This window comes from Seriola lalandi, unplaced genomic scaffold (assembly GCF_002814215.2).
Source record: "Seriola lalandi dorsalis isolate HSWRI2012SDOR001 ecotype SW California unplaced genomic scaffold, Sedor1 jcf7180002054850, whole genome shotgun sequence".
Taxonomy (NCBI): domain Eukaryota; kingdom Metazoa; phylum Chordata; class Actinopteri; order Carangiformes; family Carangidae; genus Seriola; species Seriola lalandi.
The window spans coordinates 241,165-262,951 of NW_019525403.1; the positions used below are offsets into that span (position 1 = coordinate 241,165).

General features: G+C 39.9%; 1 protein-coding gene across 2 annotated transcripts in view; it reads right to left on the bottom strand.

The window, feature by feature from the left end:
* The window catches only part of LOC111670367 (inactive dipeptidyl peptidase 10-like), a 44,209-nt gene extending 22,700 nt beyond the window's left edge, over window positions 1-21,509 (bottom strand). The window contains exons 1-4 of one of the 2 annotated variants that reach the window (XM_023427078.2): window positions 21,444-21,509; window positions 10,835-10,949; window positions 10,055-10,150; window positions 749-843 (exon numbers count right to left, since the gene is read on the bottom strand). In XM_023427078.2, coding sequence (XP_023282846.2) covers window positions 749-843; window positions 10,055-10,150; window positions 10,835-10,949; window positions 21,444-21,476 — 339 coding nt within the window. In that variant the 5' untranslated portion in view covers window positions 21,477-21,509. Of the gene's footprint in view, window positions 1-748; window positions 844-10,054; window positions 10,151-10,834; window positions 10,950-15,186; window positions 15,314-21,443 lie in introns of those variants that run through there. The other variant, XM_023427080.2, reaches the window with a different exon arrangement.
* Window positions 21,510-21,787: the final 278 nt, after the last annotated feature.

Consider the following 21,787-nt stretch of genomic DNA (forward strand, 5'->3'; position numbering starts at 1 on the left):
TGGGTGGATTTCGCTGAAAAGGCATTTAAAGGATAATCAGATGATATAATTTCATATTCCTGGAAGCAATAACGTGGGTAAACATTCATTTGACGGAGCCAGAGTTGGACAGTAAGATGATATTTCACAAGCACCAGAGCGCTCTCCTCCAGGCGGGTTTAGCATGGGTGGGCTAATGTGGCCACCTCAAACCTCCACCCACAGTGAAGGCAGCTGAGCGCACGGACCCCCCACCTCCCCCCTTCTGAGCCGGATATTATCATTTTCTGATTTCGCAGGTAACACAGTGACGAGCTGCCACCGGTGGCTCTGACATGATTATTTGATTCGTGCAGACTCTGGGGATGGAGCCACAGCAGCGAGACGAGGAGGGCGGCTCTGTCTCTTTGTTATGGATTACTGTGGAGGACTGGCCGGCAGCACAGTCGGGAGGTCCGTCCTTCATACAGTCTGCTACCCCTGTAACTCTTTTGTCTTTTATGGATTTCCTGAATTTGTTTTTTAATGTTCGCACACAGTTATGGAGTCATGTTTTCGAGCTAAAAGACCAATAATCAAAGAGGAAGTTGTCAGTATTGATCAGTTTTCACAGCAGCGTCAGATCATATTGATGCATATGAGCCTTGTGGTACAAGAGCAGGTTTCACTATATGTTTTACTCATTTATATTATATGTCTTATGTATATTATCATGTTTTATGTAGTGAAGTGGCTGTTCAAGCCTGCGTGGAAACCTTCACAAACTTACAAAAGTGTTGTTGCTCAGGATGACTTCCGTCTCATTCAAGGCGAAGTTGAACTTGATGACGTGGCCGTCTCGGTTCCTGTAAACCACCTCTGAATCTGAGAGAGGAAGACACAAAAATGATGATTAGCAGGGGGTAAAAAGAGGCAGCTGCTCCTGTGACAGTCACTGTGCTGCGCGTGAAGAGCCACTGAAGTGAACCGCAAGGTGTTAAAATGTGATCTCACCCAATAACGGCAAATGTCAAGTTACTGTATATAAGAATGAAGAGTGCGGACCTGCCCGCTTCTCATGACGAGTATGGAGAGTTAACACCTAAATGTCACCTGTGCTTTTCCTGCTGTGAAAGGTAGAGATGTGCAAAATGTCTGTTAGAAATGCATCAGATGATATTGTAGACAGATATTTTGACTGCTGTGTTCATGTTATACACTTTGAAAGTTACTGTGGTTACTTTTAAATACTTTAACATCCAAGTGGTAAGATGTTTTGTTTCTGTAAGGCTTCAACCTGTCCAACTTTTAGTTGATTTTTCAAGGTAAAATTCATATTAAATGGATACATTTCTTTATCCCCCACAGGATCAAATCTGCATCATACAAATGCAAATCTTGGGAAATAATTGAGGATACTGTTGAATACATTTTGGGAATTGGGAAGTCCGTGTGAAGATGTAAGGATGTGATCAAGGAAGCATTCATGGCCTCAAAATGTCAAGAGTGAAATCAATTAGTTTCATTGGAATTGCTGCAATGTGCAGATCAGCCTGCAGAGGTGAAGCGTGATTGCACAGCGCTTTTCATTTAGAGTTCAACTTCCTGTGGGTTTTGACATGTAAATTTGTGCCAGTGACCAAGTGCAAACTGTTCTGACAGCGCTGACCCTCAAAGTAATGAAGTGGAACAAGGGAGAATCCACGCTGTTCTGAATATTAGTGTTGCTGCAGCATCATCCTGCTCTCCGTCGGAGGGTAAACTGCTCCACAAAAGACAGACAGAAGGCGGCGGTCTGATGGCGGCCTCCTGAGAGGAAATGTGTCGACTTCTCGTGCTGTGATTTATGTGGGCCGGTGTGGTCTAATTAGGTGGAGTAAACAGGAACACCTGCGTGAGCGGCCTTCGCCTCGACGGACCCGGTCATTACCAGCGGTGAAAGGCCAAATACAGCAACACATGATTGACAATTGGCCAATACTTTAGCAACATTTATTCAATGTGTCTAATTGGCTGAAAATGTCGTACAGCAACGATTAACATGTGCAACGGGAACGAGAAACGTGTCTACACAACATTAACAATAAGGGATTGATTGTCTCAATGTGAATATGAAAGGTCCATAAAGTATAAAAGTAGATGTCCATGTGTTGTTTGATTATAAAGCAGCTCTAGGTTCTGTATTAATACTGTGAAAGTATCAAAGCCTCAGTCCACAGAGAATTGCACACAGCCTGTATTCAGAAACTGAGCCTTAAAACCAGCCGTCAGGACTTCTGGAACTTTGTGATGTCACAACAAAGAAGTCACCACTCTTAGCTATGCCCAGAGCCCCGCCCACCTGGTTTTACCTGAAATCCGCTTTATTTTTATTCGATCACTCAGAAAACCATGAGCCAATCAGAGGAGAGCCTCAGAGTCTCCTCTACTTCTGATTGGCTCCAGAGAGAAGCATGACAGAGGAAATGTAAAATTACATTGAGATGGTTTTTGGTTCTTAAAACCACAAATATATCTTCTTATGGGTCAGCACTTCAAATAAAACACAGAAGAAGAGTAAAATGACACCAATCAGCAGGAGAGGGCAGATTAAGATAATGAATGTAATTTCTCTGGGTGTCACCCAGAGTCGTCACTCTGAACCCGGACGCCTATCCACAGGGAACATTTGTAATTCAGACAAATAGCCATTCTAGCTTGTACATAGCCACACACACTTACACTCACACTTGTCCTGGATCTCTCTTATCACACCTCAGTCATCGCTGCACCTTCCAGACCTGCTGCTGTCGCATCAATTCACCTTACGTGTGAGATGAGAAATCTTGCAGCAGATATTGTGGCGGGTTCAAACAAAAAGCAGCGTCTCCTGCAGAAACTACAAAGAGCCGCTGCCTCAGATATTCTCTGGAAATCATGAAATCGGATGACATCATGATGACATTTAGCCTTCTTCATTCTATGTAGGGATTGTTTACAGTAGATTATGCTGCAAAAGTCGCCTCAGTCGTGTCGTTTTCTTGCTCTTTTACTTAAGTATATATGTTGCACAAGAAGCACAGCTAGATATGCAAGAGCAGAAAATTAGTTGTAAAAAATAAATAGCCTCCCTTGTTTCAGTTTTTCTATCCATCCTCGTCAAACTGAACCAGCTGTGCCTGCGCTCCCTCATCCCCCCTGATGAACTCCTGGCACTCATTTGGAGAGAATTTGTGGCTGATTGCAGGGGAAGGCAATCACTCACCACTGCACGAGGAGAGGCAGCCCTCAGCCTGAATGTGCTTTAATAAAGATGCAGAAAAAAAAGGGAAACATGGATTCATGTCGTCGTCAGAGGCTGATGGTGAGGTTCGTGTGGCGAGTGCATCAAATTAAAAAAATTTAAAAAAGACTCAAATTCAACCGGAACATTTTCTAAAGTGAGTGTTGCTTCACAAATTGAGGGGATGTTTTTTGTTGCTCAAGGGAAGTGTGAAAAGCTGCAACAGACTGTTGATTTTTGAACAGTTCTCAATGCTCAAGTCTCAAAACTTTCAAGCAGCTCTAAGATCAATAGTTTTAACTGTTTAGATTATTTAGATTGATTGATTTAGATTGAAACTATTCTGGATTTTGGGATGGTTATCTGCTAGTGACTTAAAAACCAAAAGTTATTTCCAAAAGTATGTGGACTCCCCTCTCTGTATTTCATGGTTTATGTTGGTGTTTAGTTCCAATAATGAGAAATCTCTTAGAGGCACATAAAATGAAATATGACAATGCCCAATCTCCTGGCATCTGTGGTCGACCTCACTAATACATATAGATGTTTTCTCGTGCGTCTAAATACTTTTGGCCATGTTGTGTATTTTGTGTTTGTTTCCTGTCTCCACATGATTTACTTGTTGTACATTATATCATGATAAATAATGCATCATTCAGTTTGGTTTATTCATATGGGTCACTGCTAGAGATGTAGCCTGTTGTTTGTACACACACACACACACACACACACACACACACACACACACACACACACACACACACACAAACACACAAACACACAAACACACTGGCCATCTCCCTCTCTTATATAAATACCTGAATGTTTTCTTCCTTGGGGTTAACTAACCTGATGTAAACAAGCTGTACATTACGTTACCCATACATTATGAACGCACAACATAAACGACTCCATGAATAATTCACTTGCATACAGTTCAATGGTGCCCCTATAAATACACCCATATAGGAATGTCAAATTGAATATAAGCAGTGAAACCGTCTCCACCTAAAGGCAATTATATGAAAAGAATCAGTGTAGCATCCATAATGAGGATGATGATGATGATGCAAGAAAATCATTTATAAGCAGGGGGAGCAGTGTGGAGTACTGACAGAGCTGCTTTTACACAGCTCTCCACCAAAGCCTGCAGAGACTCCACAGTGTGACACACACAATTTCTCTGTTTTCTTGATTATTTTGAAGTTCTTCTCTGCTGCAGAGCATGTTTATCTCTGTGGTGTTTCTATGCTGTAACTATCAGCCTTCCACTTTGACATTTTCTTATCTTTCGCTTCGTTTTGTGTTGTGTCCTCTTTAAAGAATAAATATAAAAAGCAGCAAATTACAGTCTCAGCAGAACAAAACAAAACCACAAAGATCTGAGGAGGTCACAAGATGATTCAAGTGATAAAAAAAAAAGAAAAAAATGTCCACCCTTCAGCCATAATCTGGGCCCCCTCCTCTTTTCAGCCACGTGGAAAACTCACAACTGATGATCACATGATTGATCAGAGGAGGAATAACCAATCCTACATCTGGCATATTGCAGATTCTTCCTTGCAGTTTATTCAGTGGTGTGTTAATCTGCCAGAACATGTAGAATTATAAAAAAAAGCTCATTCATTTGTGTGAAATCTTAAAATCTCTGGGAATAATTGACAACAATCTAATATATTTATAATGTATAAATATATAAATCAGGAAGTTGGCTGAATTGGAAATTAAATTCTGCTACAAGACATTCTGCATCATCATCATACTGTGAGTCCAAAACATTATGATCAGCACTTTGACGACTGATTTTATGACCTCACCATTCCGTGTTCACGTCACATGATGCTGGTTGGTAGAGATGGGAAATATTCCCATGTTAACGTGCTGCGAGCGTTGGCGTCATATAATGAATGTTTGTGTTGCACATGCTCTAAAACTGTGGTTATATCATACTTTATACTCCCAATACTCCGGATCTAATCTATCTCAGACAGCAGGATGTGATCTTTACGACACTATTTATTTGCATTCATCCTCCGTGGGTGTTTGCGCTGGAGGAATGTGCCGTGTGCGGTCAGGAAACAGATTTGAGCGCTGATGTGTTTGATTGTTTTGCTCTGGTTTTCTGATGGTGCTGGGATGATTTATTATCTAGATGATACCCAGCTCTTGTTCAGCAGCCGCTGAACTCAAGGAGCTGCAATCACACGTCTTCATTTTTTTAATTTTTTTTTTTTTTTTAAAGTGTCTGGACGTGATTTTTTTTGGCATCCTGAGGGCATGAGAGGCTCATTGTGAATTTCACTGCCTCTCCCTTTGTTTCATTCAATTTATCAACAGTCTGCTGTTTCCTGAAGTGCTCTAATAAGAGATCTGATGTAAGTGTCCCTCGTGCTATTAAATGATGGTGAGCAGATATTGAAGCCTGACTTGGATGTTAGAGGAGAGAAGAGGAAATGAGTTGGGGGAGCTGTCAAGGAAGCAATTTCCATTACAGACATGTTTGAATTACACCTACTACACCAGCAGGAGGCCCAGCAGTAAACTCAGGCCCAGACCTGCAGCTCTCATCACACACAGGCCACATTAGATTTACGCCACACAAAAACGTCAGACGGTAATTTCCCACCTTCGTCATCAATCTCAACAAAGCAGCTAATGGGACGGCTGACCCCTGTTGGGATGAAAAATTCAACACGGTGGTGCTAAAAAACTCACCTCTCACTCTCCAAGGTGATGTAATGCAGCCGCTGTCACACCTGAGCTAACAGCTACCTGTGATTCTTCAGCGTTACAGTTAATCATGTCATGACTTTTCAATCTGACCTGACTGATCTGGAAAGCATAGCACAATTCTCAGGAACTAACAGCACCTTTTTCCTTTTCTCCAGCCATGGCCACAACTCCTGAACACCTGCCTCCAGTGATAAAAAGACACTTTTTTATAACATTTTGGATTATATTAACAGATGAGACGTTTCTCTGTCATAAAAGATAATGACTTTATCCCTTGTAGATTTCCTACCACCTGGTGGGATTGTATTTTCAACTTTTTTTGTGTAATAAATTTCATGAGCTCTGGGAGATCACAAGACAAAGTTTTGGAGTCATTAAACCTACAATTAATGATTTTTTCGAGCACTTGACCAAGAGCAAGTTGAAATTAACTTTCCAGAAAACCTGATCAATAAAGTGCAAAAGTAATGCATCATCCACTGCTGTTCTGCCTCAAGATAAACAATTAGTGGTGCAAAATCGCCATTCGGAGAAGAGGGCACAAAACAAAATATCTGGCTCTTTAGCTGCTAAATGCTCATCTGTTAGTTGTAGAAAACAGTGAAAGCGTTTTCTCTGAAAACAGCTGTCTGCTTAAAACGAAGTTGATGGGACTGGTGAGGGCTGGAAAACCAAAACTTAAAGACGCTAAAAAGCTCAGGAAAGATGAGGGGAACTACAGAATCCTTTGTGTACTCATGACTTCGAGTCGCGCCTTTCATATACAAATAATCATGTGATCATAGCATATATGTTATACAACAATATTGATTATAGCAGCTTTAAACATCACACACAGTGTATAGCTTTATTTGCTGATCGTTCACCCCAGCTGCTAGAACTGAGGCACATTTGGTCTGATCAGTCATGAACCGTGTTCACATCAAATGTGTGCCCCCACTTTGAGGCAGTGAAATATGGTCCTCATAAGCACATACATATATCTGTGTGTGTGTGTGTGTGTGTGTGTGTGTGTGTGTGTGTGTGTTAGAGGCCACCCCAACCAGAGCCCATAATGAGAAGCCACAGGCCACAGGACTAGTCATTAGTATTATCTCCCTGTGGAAGGGAAGGACACAGCAGGCAGTGGATCTCTGCTTCATATCCAGAGCAGCAAAGCTATCTCTCACTGTCTCCCTCTCCCTCCACTTCTGTCCTTGTGTCTCTCTTCCCTCCTATCATACCTTCTGTCACTCCCAGCAAGTCTCCAGAAAGGTGTTATGGAGATATTTAGTCATCTCTGCTCCTGAATTTACCATTGAAACAATAATTTAGCTGTCTTGCTGTCAGCAAAACACTGTGATTGTCTTTTTTTCTTTTCCCGTTCAGCTCTTCAGGCTATGGCTGCTATTTACTTTCTCTCTCTTCCTTCCTCGGATGCAAACACAATCTGTCACGCTGTCAAGGAAGCAGTTAAACAACACGGACATTTCCGATTCTCCACATTCGGGCTTGAACACGAGCGAGAGCGTGTGCGGCACGATGTGGAGGAACGATGCTCGGCCACAGAACAAGGTTGGGCTGTAACACCTCCAGCAGCGTGCCTCTTATGTAACATGGGAAGGAAATGTAATGAGGGGGTGTTGGCAATGTGACCTGGAGCAAAGATTGGGGAGGAGAAAGGTCAGTGAACTCAAGAGGAGGGATACGATGGGAACAAATATGACGGGGATCGATGTGAATTTACTGAATTTCACTGCACTTTTGGCCACGGGTGACACACATACAGCAAGGAGAAAACTAGGGATTCAGTGTCCTGCTCAAGGACACGCTGACAAAACCCTACAAGTAATGGCCGACCCCTCCACCACCTGAGATACAGCTGCTATAAAGACGACCTCTAACAGCCAGACTGGGACTCCAGTGTGGAGTGGATGTGGCTGCGGTATTTTCCGGAGACCTGCTGCCCCTCTAGCCGATATGACGGGTGCATGTCTAACTTGTAGCTCTTGACCGTTACCACAGCAACTTGAAGCATTAAATTCACTTTTTTATTTACTGACAATTGCATTAAGCTGTGGGATGGGTACGCTTAAGGTTTCTCCAGGTACTTTTATTATTTTGATCACTGTGAATGATCCATATGTTTTTCTTTCTTTGCTAATTTGCTAATAACTGGTCACAAAGCAGTGTAGTAATATTATTATATTGCTTGAATCTGGTTTATCACAGGGTGGGAGGATATTTGACCCTGTGTCACTGTGGGCTGTCTTGCTGTTGATTCAACATGACACTGTGAGGCCATCTGTGTTTGGATATGCAGGTTCGGCGGGGGTCGCTTCAATTAGCTCATGTGTTTACACACTAAAGGAGAAACAAAAAATGAGGGGCTGAGTTCATAAACAGAGATGATATAATGGGTGTGTCAGATTTTTAGTTTAAGAGTAATTCACAAATCATTTTAGCACAAAAAAGAGTTCTAAAGTCTGAGAAAAGTTAGAGGAAATCCGATAAGGAAGCTAAAAGCGTTATTTATATTATCAAATACATAATCACATGAATAAATTGTGTATGGTACATAAATGAACACCAGATAATTGACCTTAGTATTAAAATTCTACTCATAAATGTGAAATGTTTTTTAATGTTATCTATTCTGAAGGAAAACTTTTTTTTTAAACTAAATTTATTTCAATTTCATTTTTATCTTTTCCATTTAATGTTTACCTAATTTTACAAAACAAATTAATTTCATTTTTTATTTTTTTATTCCATTTTATTTTATTTATAATTGAACTGAACATTTTCAGATGTTTTTTGGGTTTAGTCGGTTGTTTCTTTTATTTATTGTTTATACTTTTACAATATAATTTAATCTGATTCAATTTAATTTATTCTGTGAAAACCAAAAACAGAATTGAAAAGAGAGGGAATGCTGGATACTAGATTCATCAGGCGGACACAAACAACACTCCAAATAAAGAAATCAACAAGAGATACACACTGAAAGAAACACTCCAATCAGTTTAATTTTTTTTTTGCCAATTTACAGACCTGATTTTCAGCCTCCACAGAAATTCAAGGCATCAAGCTCAGAGCAAAAAATTAACCTTGACAAGCGTCGTTGTTCTCAGTGAAAAGACGAGATAAAAATGTTAAAACACGCTGCATTCAAACCAGCTGTCGAATCTGAAACTATTTTGAATTTCAGTAGGCGACAAGAAGCAGCCGACACGACCAGCTGTTCCATCCAAACCAAACAACACCTGACAAAAGAGCAAATGAATTTCAGTCTGAGAAACTGCGTCTTTTCCACCTTCTGGAACCGACATACTGTTCCTCAAACCGAACGTCACCTCCCTACTTTCCACTCAAGGGCGCGCTTGTTTTGTTCTCCTGTGTTATACCGTCTTCGCACTTTGTCCTTACCTCCCGATTGACTTTGTGAGCTACATCGACTTCTCTTCCACGTCTCTTTCTATGCAGACATGGAATAATACAGCAGAGGAGTTTCAGAGTCTAATGATTTTCTTTTAACATTAAAAAACAAATCAAAAACTGCCTCATTTCCAGCAGTTTCACCACACAATAATGGTGAGTTTTGGTTTTGGTGCCTCATTTTCTTCCTGTCTCTTCGCACAAATATTCCACACACTGGAAGACATCCATCATGGAGGAGGCACACACAGACACCAGTTTCTCCACCCACAACGGCCAAAAGAAATTGCACAGAATGCATCACGGCTAAAAGACAAGGCAGCACCAGAAAAACCGTCCGTCTCTCTCTTTGCTTAAGTTCTCTGCAGCGTTCACCAAGACTTTTAAAAAACTTTTTTAATAACAAAATTTAATACCCTCTTCACGATCAAACCAGTGGGAACAATAAGGCCTTCTGTATGAATCTTTTAACATTAATATTACATTTCGTCAGTACTCCCCAGATGTGTATAACAATAATTCCTTGTACGAAGTTGATAAATACAGGTCTGATGGTGCTGAGTGAAACAAAAAGGACTCGCAATTCAGAGTGTCAACAATTCCACCACAAGTATCTGAGATTTGTCGCTCCCATTCTTCTATTCTTTTCATGGATGCGTGATTTTTTGCTGATGTACAACTCACCGCTGATCCACGTGGCCTCAGGGTCATGAATGCTGAACTCTGGTTTATACAGATCTGCCACAGTCAGCCTGGATTTGCTGCTGCCGGGGACCTCCACTGGGAAAAGACACAATCAAATCCACTTTATTTTCACAGATTTATCTCTGTAGAACAAAGGGCAAAAGCAAAGAGACGGTCAAAAGCAAGCGCTGCGTCAAAACCTGCCTGAAGAGACATCTCAAGATTTTCTGATTAAACTCAAACGAATGGGAGGAGAGAGGCAGGAACAATCACTGGTAAAGAGATGCAGTGTGTAGAAACAGTCATCTGTTTACTTGTGCATGGACGCACATATAACCAATACACAAACACAGACACACACTGGAGTAGTATATCTCTCTAGAGATTTCACTGCAGCATGTGCTGCTGTCATAAATGTTCACATGCAACGCAGAGCGGCTTTTAATGTATATATTTCAGCAGGTTATGAAAATGGGATCAAACATTAACCATGAATTATATATAAAGCATAATAAAGCAGCTAAATGTAAAACTGTTTCTACCTATTTTGCTGTGATTTTATGCAGGCCGACCAAACAGGAAGGTTTTCATAGTTTACAAAGGTCCTGAGGTGTGAAATAGCTAAAACATTTTATTCAAATTTATCTGTGTATTTAATCTATCAATCGATCAATTACTAAAAAAAGATTCCTTCTTTTACATGAAATTCAAATTCTTTTTATGACTTTGTTTTGTGATATTTTCATAATCTTTCATAATGCCTCTTAACAACTGACGTACAGGGTGTGAGGACGACCACAGACATGGTGATGAGGGAGCAGACCACCACGATAACCAGCAGAGAGATGGCGATGCCCTTCCAGTTCCTCTGCGGCGGGCTGACGTCCACAAACTCCTGCAGACACACAGAAAAACAAACCATCAGCGCCGTAATTCCAAAATCACGCTCGCGATAACAGCCGCCACCCCACTGATTTGAGGCTGTGGGATTTTGCTCCCATTCAGCCACAAGAGCGTTAATGAGGTCTGGCAGTGTTGGGTGGTGAGGTCCACCTTCATGAAGGTGGCGGGTGAAGGCTGAGGTCAGGGGCTCTGTGCAGATCAGTCAAGTTGTTCCACACCAAACTGGGAATACCATGAAACAGGTTATAATATAATATAATTGCGTTTGCAGCAGTAAGATTTCCTTTAACTGAGAATACAAAGCCGAGTTCACAAAAGTATGAGGACACCATGAAACTGTGTGCAGACATTCACGGTTCCCCTGAGGTCTTATTCTACTAACTCTAATGGAAAGCTACACAGCATCTGTTCATGTTCACACAAAACCAGGAATCATCTACTTTGGCTGCTGTGTTTATCATCAAACCACTCCCTATCAGCAGCTGTCTACAACTATAATTAAATTACAGTTTAATTATTTACTGTTCACTAGTGCATTTAATTGTTAGTTGAACAAGGAAGCGATCACCCTCTGAGAGTTAACAGGTTCTGACTGTTTGTTTGGCTTTTAAATCTTATTATTAAAAGGTCTCACATTGTATAAAGGTAGATTTCCATGTGTTGTTTGATTATAAAGCAGCTCTAGGTTCTATATTAATACTGTGAAAGTATCAAAGCCTCAGTCCACAGAGAAATACACACAGCCTGTATTCAGAAACTTATAACCAGCCGTCAGGACTTCTGGAACTTTGCGATGTCACAACAAAGCAGTCATCGCTCTCGGCCATACCCCAAGCCCCGCCCACTCATAGAAACCAAATCCTGCGAGGTTGGATGGTGGGTCGAGGTGATTGGCTCACCGACCTGTTGTTACCAGAGCTCCAGAGAGAAGCCTGAGAGAGGAGATGTAAAATTACATTCAGATGTTTTTTGGTTCCTAAAACCAAAAATATATCTTCTTTTTGACACTTCAAAATAAAACACAGGAGAAGTGGAAAATGTTTTGTTTTCGAAAAATTTGCATATTATACCTTTAAGCAATGAGGAAATTTTAAAAAAAAGGAAAACGTGAATAAAGTAACTATTTTCAAACAAAAAAATCAGAAAACGATGGATTATTTCTACCATTATTGTTTGTTGAACATGCACGTATGTTTTTATGTGATGGAAGCAGTAAAATATTAAATATACTGAACGAAAAGTTTTCTACCAATGACACATACAGACTTGTTAGCATTCGTCTCTAGTATCTTTCTACCAGATGGATTGATTTTTGAATATGCAGTCTGGATCTTCTTATAACTGGACAGTGAAAGGAGACAGTTGCTGATGCAGCTTACACTCATCTTGTCTACACAGTGGTGATTATCCCCCATCAAAGTAAAGCTTTTTGCATTACAGGAAAGGTAATCTGAGGTTTTGATTTTACATTTTGCGCCTTTTAGGTGATGCTCTTATCTGCAGCAAAGATTTTAACAAATTGAAGTTTGTTTTAAGACTCTTGGACAGCAAAAACATTTTTATGTGATGACACCTCTGACCTCTGAAGCTACCTGTCACGATTCGTCTCTGGGTTCTGTTGTTCCCTCGTCCGGACCGACCATCCCTCCTGTCTCGCTCCTGTTTATTTGGGCCTCCCTGTCCCGCCACTCTCCATCCACCCACCACATGTCCTCAGACTTTCCTCCCGATCCCAACCTGCACTTTAGAGCTGCAAACATGTAGAGCTGAGCAGTATGACTTCAATCCGATATCACTATTATTTCAAACTTTGACCTCGAGTACGATTAATGAACGATCACTTTGAACCAAGCACCCTTCATTTACGGCAATGTGACTGTGTTCCAAGTGATGAAACAAACTGGTGGCGTTTCCTCTGGTTGCATTGACCCCCAGTAGTCGTGATAAGACCCAATCAGGCGAGGCAGGTGTCTGCGTCATCGTTTTCAAAAAGTCTAAGTTTCTGCCCATCCAGACTACAAAGTAACAGTGGCGTTTTATAACTAACACTGGTAATAAAATATAGTATATAGTTTTTGGAATCCTTTCAGTTTCAAACATACGGACTGCTGAAGAATGTTAGTCAGTATATAGTATATAGTATACTTCAGTGTAGTTGGAGGATTATTATGATGAAACGAATTGAATGAATGTGTCAGACACTGAAGCTAAGAGGCACAAATGTGCCCAGAACAATCTGTATCACATGGACCACTGGTGAGGTGGAAACTGTTTAATTAATGAAGCAGGAAAAACTGATTCACACACACACACACACACACACACACACACACATACTTCTCATGCAGAGAATTAGCTCAGAGATGTTGAACTAATACTCAAAGAAGTCGATGGCCCAGTGGTGTGCAAGGGATGCTCTACCTACTGCTGTGTATCTGTGTGCGCGTGTATGCGTGTGTGCGTGTGTGTGTGTTTGTGTGTGTATGTGAATGAAGCAGGCTTTAGCAGACACAGTTCACTGCAACAGTCTGTTGATCCGACTCACTTCAGTGGAAAGTAAAGCAAGCGGGGACTTCGAGTGTGTGTCATTGTTTGTGTTTGCGAGCATGTGTGTATTTGTGTTTGCGACTGTGCGTGTGTTTGTGTGTTTGAGCGTGAGAGAGAGTCAAAGGGATAAAAACAAAGAAAAAAATTGACAGTCTATGTACTGGGCTCTAATGAGACAAAATAAACACATTATACTCTACTTATTTAGTTTAGGACTTAGAATTACAAATACAAGCATTTTTAACTTGGCTGCCAATGGTCTGGCTTAAAAAAACAAAAACAAATTTAACCAATTTCACTTCAACAGGCTGACAAACTCAGACTATGAATGGGACAAATACCCAATTGAAACTGCTCTCTGAAATTTCAAAGAACATCCTCACAGTCCACAGAAACACAATGGATCCAGAACAAAAAAAAAATCAATTAGAGTGTATCTGTTCTAACACCTTGCATCAATCTGCACCAACCAATTATACCCAGAGAGACAGAAAAATACATTTTCTACAATAACTCTAAATAAACTGCTTTTGGGGACCAAATAGAGAGTCCAAACTGGCAGAATATCTCTGGGCTCTGTGGTGCAAATGGAAAACAAGAAAGAACTGGCAAACCTGGCAACCCAGAGAAAACAGTCAAGTCTGCAAACAACAGGAAGTAGAGACACTTTCTGCCTCTCTGAACCAAGTTCATCGCCAAAATAAAACTCAAAATGGTTGTAATTTCTTGGGTTTCTCTAGCAAAACAGAATAAATACATAAAGCTGAACTCTCAGACCAAATCTAAATTCAATATTTAATATTTACGAACTAATACGGAAGCAACAAAGTGTTTCAAAGCATAACAACAGGAAAACAACACATGAAACTGTATAACACAGTCAAGTAGCAATAGCCGTATATGAGCTATGTATAGGCTACTTACAGTGTCATTTTCCAGACCAGGCTTTGACAGAAGCCTGCTCTATGTGATTATGGTCATGCCCGAGTTGAATTCTCAACATACAGTATTCTCCTGTCGCACTTTAATGCTTTGCAGTGACCACACACGGGCAAACACTTCCTCTTCTTCTTCTATTTGAGATAACGAGTCCTATCTTAGTCCCCCATCACACAATATGAGATTACACAGCTTCAGTTTCACACACCACAAGAAAGAAAAAGCCTCTGCAAAGGATCAAAATCTGACTTCCTGAGGACAGAAATCACAACTTTTGATGCGGAAAACTGGGAACTGTACTGAGAGAAATTCACTCAAACTTACTGTGAAAAGTGACAAATCCACACACAGTTATAATCACTTCTGTTTGACACAGCTGAATTCTGTTATTTTCATATACAGCAAGAAATTAAAGTAATGTCATAACATTAAATCAACTCGAAATTAATGTTTACATGTATCATGAAGGTTCACAACTGATAAGAGAAAATCGTTATATATGCTGAAATACTCCCGTGAGTTGCAGCCTTCACCTTACTCCACTTTGTTGTATTTTTATTTTTTTCATCTCCCTGTAATAATAATAACCGTGTATTATTCGAAGCAGCACCAACAGAGCGCATCTAGAAACCACAGTTTTCTCACACTGTCCTTTAGGCTGCCTGTCGCCTGTCCACGCAGAGCACATTTATCTCCTCACAGCGAAATATATTGGAATAAAATGTCTAGTTACTTCTCTCTACCTCATCCTGCTGCGCCTCTTTAGGTTTCTTCTTGGTCGGGTCTTTGGACGCTGTCATTGTAGCAGAGCCACAGTCTTGTTTCTCAGCCTGAATCCAGAAGCTCTCCTCCCGGTAATAACATCCAGACCTGACGGCGCGTCAATTTAGCAGCAGGAGCGGCAAGCTGGACGGCATTAACACGAGGACGACTTCCTGGCGTGGCTTTCAAAATAAAGGCCACGTCACACGCTACATTCAGAGTGTATTTCTTACAAAACAAGTTAGTAGCCTATTGTAGGTATCACTTACATGTGGGATTTATTGTTTCTACTCTGTTGTCATATTAAATCTACATTTATTTAATCATACTTGCACTTTTACTTGCATTTGCTTTTTATTAGCCTATTTGTTTTTGTTCTTTTTTGTTTTCCTTTTTATGCCCTATATAACTATATTAGTAAAGAAGCTATACAACTTAAGTTGATCAGTAAAAACCTATGTGTATTGCAGTCTATGAATATGGATATTTGGTCAAATATACTGTTGAACTAACAATTATTTTTGTTATCAATTAAGCTGCTAGTCACAAAATGCAGAACACTGCCCATTATAATTTACCCACATTAAAAAATGACATCTTCAGGTGTCGTGTTTTCTCCAATCAACAGTTTCAAACCCAAGAATATTCAGTTTACAGTGACAAAAGTATATTTTGACTGTTAAGAACCAGTGAATTTTTAGAGTTAATCAATTATCAAAATAGTTGCAGATTAATTTCGATTGGCTGTTTGATTAATCAGCTATATATGGTGAGTAAAAACAAATTACCAATGTTAGCACTATGTTAGATTCACTTCATAAAAACTGAGATTCAATTTTGACAGTGGGCTTTTATTTTAAATACAAACATCCTGTCTATCTATCTATCTATCTAGCATTGTCCATGGTGCTGAAACTCAAATTGCTAGTGTTTGCCTTTACTACAGAGTTCAACCATGGGTCAATGTTTTTCAGTGTTAGAATGTAAATACTGTTGATATTGTTCTCGTTGAAAAATTTTCTACTTATCTGAATCACACCACATCTATCAGAGTGCTAGCTTTTAATGTTTGAGCCCCAAATCATTCATTTCATATAGTAGTATACAGAGTGGTGTACAGGAGAAAAGAAAGTTTAAAATATTTACTTTAAGTCACTGGGCCAGTATATCAAACAACCCCCCCCCCCCCCCCCCCCCCACCTAAATTAATTAAAGCTGCAGCAAGAAATTAAAGCAATCTAAAACTTCAACTCGGTCATTAGTTTAGCTGAAAACCATGTATGTGGTATAATTAGCAATCTGTTTTTTTGACAAATTAATAACACATGCCTTCATTACATTAAAAATGACTGTATAATGCCATTAGAAGTTTTCAGCAGTATTTTTTAACTTAGATATAGTAAAACATAACACACTGATTATTTTCCTGCAGCCTAACAGCAAAAGCAATACTAAGGCTTCTATGCTAACCACTGGTATTTATATGGTATTTTTCTTGTGAATTAGTGTTAGTAAAGTGGTGTAATATTCCTTGTTGGTTTTTTTTTTTTTTACCTCTGATGATGTAACCTTACTATTCCCACAGTATCACTCCAGGGACTAAAAGCCCTTCTGTAACATCTAGGGTTACAATATCCCTCGGAAATAAATTATGGGATTATAGCTCTGCGTGTCATTGAAATGAGGCTTCATCTGAAATCCCTTCAGAGGAGAATGAGGCAAAACAATCAAATGGACGAGTAACCAGCTGGCCTTTCCTGCTGCCAAGTGACTGAATGCAAACTGATAGGTGTCACAGAGAAAGCCCCGAAGACACAAACCCCACCAGCACACACTCACGCACACTGTGCCCACTATCCCATCTAAAAATAATGACCGCAACAGGGGGGGAGAGAAAAGGCACACACAAACGAAGATGGAGGAGGAGACGCTAAAAGACAAACCAGCCTGCAGATACAAGGACCAAATGCTCTCTCAAGGACTGAAAAATGACGATAATGGCAGCAAATTTACTACTTGAAATCTATAGCAATCTTTTGAAATAATAGGTCTTCGATTTTAAACAGTGGTAGACTTTTCACTTGATGGTTAACGCTACATACATCATACGTTCATTACATTGATGATCCGTACAGAAGACATGAAAATGAAGAACAGCGTTGGTTTTGTTGGCTATTGCATTCGATTTTGTATCCGATAATGTATGAATAGTTCCTTGGCCTTGGGAAGTTTGGTTGGTTTGGTTCTTACATGCTTTTGGAAAGGCAGAAAACAAATACACTGTCCTCCAAACTCTTTTAATGTGGAATATCTCTTTCACTACAGCCCCATGTGCACCACTTCTACATGTAGAGAAAACCAAGGCTTGACAGGCCTGTTGTTCCAGCAAGTGATTGGACAAGTGCAAGGGTTAAGTTAAGGCTCAGGGTTACGTTTATGTTGCAGAGACTGAAAGCTCTGTTCTACAGCCAAAACAGTTGTGACAAAGCAGTTTAATTCTCCCAGAGTGCACCATGATGACTGATTAGGCTGTCAGATGAATTGTCTGTTAGATCTCTGCTCTGATTCACTAGCTTACTCCTCTTTATTGGAAATGAGTGACATTATTATAGGTGGCAGTTACATCGTGGTGCAGTGACTGGATCAGCTCTGCCAAACAAAGATTAATTAATGCTTACTTAATGTGAGAATTATGAGTATCATGAGAAGTATTGCATTATCCAATATTAGGGATTTAAAGTTATGTTATTTCGGCCTCTCTGGCACCACGTTAGACCACTCTTCTTTTAAATCTGTCTCTTGCAACTTTATGGAAGTGCAGTACTGAGTAATTCCCCCTTAAGAGTCGGAGATTTTCCAATAAGTGGTTGCCAACTGCGCTGTTTAAAGGTAAGCTATTACAGAAACTAATCCTGGCTCACAGCTGTATCTAATTTCACAGCTTTAGATATGAAATACTTACATTTTTTCGGCAAAATCTAAATCTTAATTAGAAATATTTCAGCCTCCATTTATGGTCAGAGTTTGCACTAGATGTCTCATCTTCAACAATAACAAATGGTGCACAAATGAAAAAAAAGAGGCGAGAAATCAAAATTAAGCTGCATCCAAAGAAAACTGGTCTCACAATCATTTCCTCTCTGCTGTCTCCTGTTCATTCATTCATTATTTGGCATGAAGCATCAAAACTGGACAAAATGGTTCAGTTAATGGCATCATCTTCTTCCTCATCCTCTAACTTTGTCTTCTCCATTATCTCTAACTGCCTTTTAGAGACTAATGCGTCTTTAAATTTAGAATTAAGATAATCAGATTTCCCCTTCAGAGGTTAAAGAATGACCATAATGAGTTACAATCATGAGACATGCAGTAACACAAGTGTGTGTGTGCTTCTTTGAAACTGAATGATGAAGACGGGATGAGAGGCAAGAGGTTAACGAACATGGAGCAAGGGAGGAAAATGGCGCAGACTGAAAATTCAGAGGAAATAGATAGAGATAGAGAGAGAGAGGGAGGGTGAAGCTGATGGAAGTTGTGGAGGAGGTGAAGATAAGAGAGGCTGAAGTGAAAGAGAAAAGGGGCAGGGACAGAGCAAGAAGGAGGAAAAGATCCTCAAAGCTTGTGGTTGGACTCTCTTCCCGTCTCTATTAAATATTTAACAGCTGGAATCAGAGGCCACATGGAAATGATCTCTTTTTCTCTGACCTCTGCTGGTATTTGGGAAGTTCACTAATGTCCCCAAGGCAGAAATCTTCTCCACAGTCTTTTTAGACCACAAGCTACTTTGTGCATCAAATCTACCATTTGTGGTTGTTTGCATTCTCTTTGCACACATATATTTGTGCACCAGCCTTCATGCCTTTTTCTGTGTTAAACTGTGCACACAATGTTCATGTTTCTGCTGCATACTGTGCTGAACTCAATTACTACTGTTAATATGAAGACTGCAGAACCAAATTATGTGTTTTACTGTCATTGTGAGTTGATTATTTGGACAGGAAGTAATGTATTAAGCAAATGTTTACTGCTTTATGCCATTATTGTTCTTCAGTTTCATGTTTTTGCTTCTTTTGTGTGTATTTTCTTGTTAAATATTACGTAGTTTTGAGCCTTTTGGCCTCCTCCAAAGAATAAGACCCTCTAACACCGATTTAACCAAACCATTTAACCACTGGGATCAACACAAAAATGCATCACGCACAAAAAAAGACCTGAATGTTTCAACCAGCGGCACCGAACAGCTTTAGAGGTATGTAAGCAGCCAACACTTTGTTTTAAAAGGTCACAAGCCAGAACAGCTGAGAGTCCTCCTCCGCTCTGATCTCCGAACTCTTGTGGGTTTCCCTCCTGCTGTCTAATCAGGGACTGATTTACACCTGGGACGCCAGGTGAATGTAATTAACCTGCTGCCAGGATAGAAACCTGCAGGGCTCTGAGTTTGGTACCACTGAGGTTTGGTTGTAAAGTGTTTTTTGATATAAAAAAAAGGATCCTAAGTGGGTTAATTGACCCAGAGGGTTCTAAGGCAAAGTCTTGATAAGAGCAGGTTAAAGTCACAAAATACTGAGAAGTCCTGCACTGCCTCTCTTCCTCTCTGGGATACAATGAAAAATCCAAATACACATCATTATTTCATTACAAAGCCTTGTGTTACTTTAATTAAACATGTTCATCTTCCTTTCTATCTTTCTTTGATTTTTCAGGGCAATCTGAAGGGGGAAGGGTGTAATTTTTTAACTGTTTGCAATCAAAATTCAGGCTACAAAATAAACTACTGTTCAGGTTTCTATATTTGATTATTTCTAATTATTTTCAGTAACACGGTCCTTCACTTTGCCCCTTGGAGACAGAAAAGTGTCTGCTTTTCTACCAGTTTCTCAAAAAGAAAGCAATTGCAAAAACTCAACAAAAATACATGAGCAATGTCATCTTTCCTCCATCTTTCCCAGTTTGCCTTCAAAATCATACTGGTCATAAAGGAAGGGAATTTAAGGGAAAAGACCAACCTTTCTGTAATTACAATAAAAGTGCTATATGTCCCTTCCTTGAATATTAATTTATATATTTCTGAGTGTTTTGCGGCTGTAGAGGCCTTAAACACTGTGGGAATGCTTTAAATCTCCTCAAGGCCTTCATTTCCACTCATAAAAATATGAAATTGTAAACACCACAGGCACAAAGACAGTAAGCTGCGAGTGGGAGTGTTGCTGCTGGCAAATGAAAGCCATGTACCTGCAAAACATATTAGTCATGTCCATGATGATACATATGGATATTTTCATCTATACACAGGGATTTCATAAGGTTTCCAGCACTCAGCTATGCATAAATCAAAGAGATCAAGAATAAATAACAAAAAAAAAAGGTTTTTACACGACAACTATGAAAAACTTACATGACAAAGAGTTAGAGAACTGGGCAGTCTGATTAATCAAGGCCATAAACAACTAGGTAGCTTTAAGACACGTATATAGTCTATAGGGTGATTCACTGAAATATATAACTACATTTTTAGAATTCAATTTGCATAATTCCATCCTTCTCTTCGTGACAGCTTGCCTTGCATTTGCCTTAAAGCACATTGGTGCATTTCATTTAAAATAAAACTGGTGCTGAAATAAATTCTAGAATTTGTATGTCATCATCTTTATCATCATCGGTATCTTGAGTAATATTATTTTTATCAAATATTCAAATAAAAACAATGACAAAAGTCAAACTAGCAAACTGAAAAATTTGATTATGAAAAATATGAACCAAGATACTAATCCTATGGGGTCTGTGGAAGAGAAACTGAATCCTCTACCTTGACCTAGAAAAAAGGAGGTCAAGGTGTACTGACAGACCAAGTGTGCAGCACTCATTAACCAGCCTGAGGCTCTGAGTGGGCTTCAGTCGACCAAGCATCCAAAGAATGATGATACACTGTTAAAAAACCTACGTGCATGTTTTGACAGTGGGGTTTAATTGTGTGATGCTTGGCCTAGAGAGGCTCCTGAATCATATTAAAGTTTTCAAATTCTGATGTCTTTGTGAGATCCAAAGACCTCCAATATCCAACTCAACCAGTGATGGGTCTCTAGTCAACATAGGCTGGAGATTGGGTCAGAGCTAATTTGGCACTGGGTCTTTGACTGAACTCTTTCTTTTCTTTAATTCATAATAATAAAAAAAGAAATTCCCACAGCCCCCTTGCAATTATGCCAACTGACATGTCACTCAACACAGTGCTGCTCACCTGCTTCTTCGGTTGGGAGTAGGGCTGGTTCATTGGTATGGCTATGATGAGACATGGCTGCTGAACCTGAGGCTGCATCTGTTGGGCCTGGCACCAGGCAGAGGCAGAGGCAGGGGCAGGGACAACTGATTTAGTGTGAACAGCTTGCTAAAAGTTTGCCTGCATTGATTATATGTCAGCTGAAAGAGGAGCGACATGTAAACACTCACTGTACATTCAGACCGAAAGCAGAAAAAAACCGCCCCGGCTGCCCTGCCAAGAACGCCATTGGACAGCATCATTGTTATAAATCAAGTTAGTAAATAGCCATGTCCTGTTTGTTCTAGTTGCACATTTAATTATAT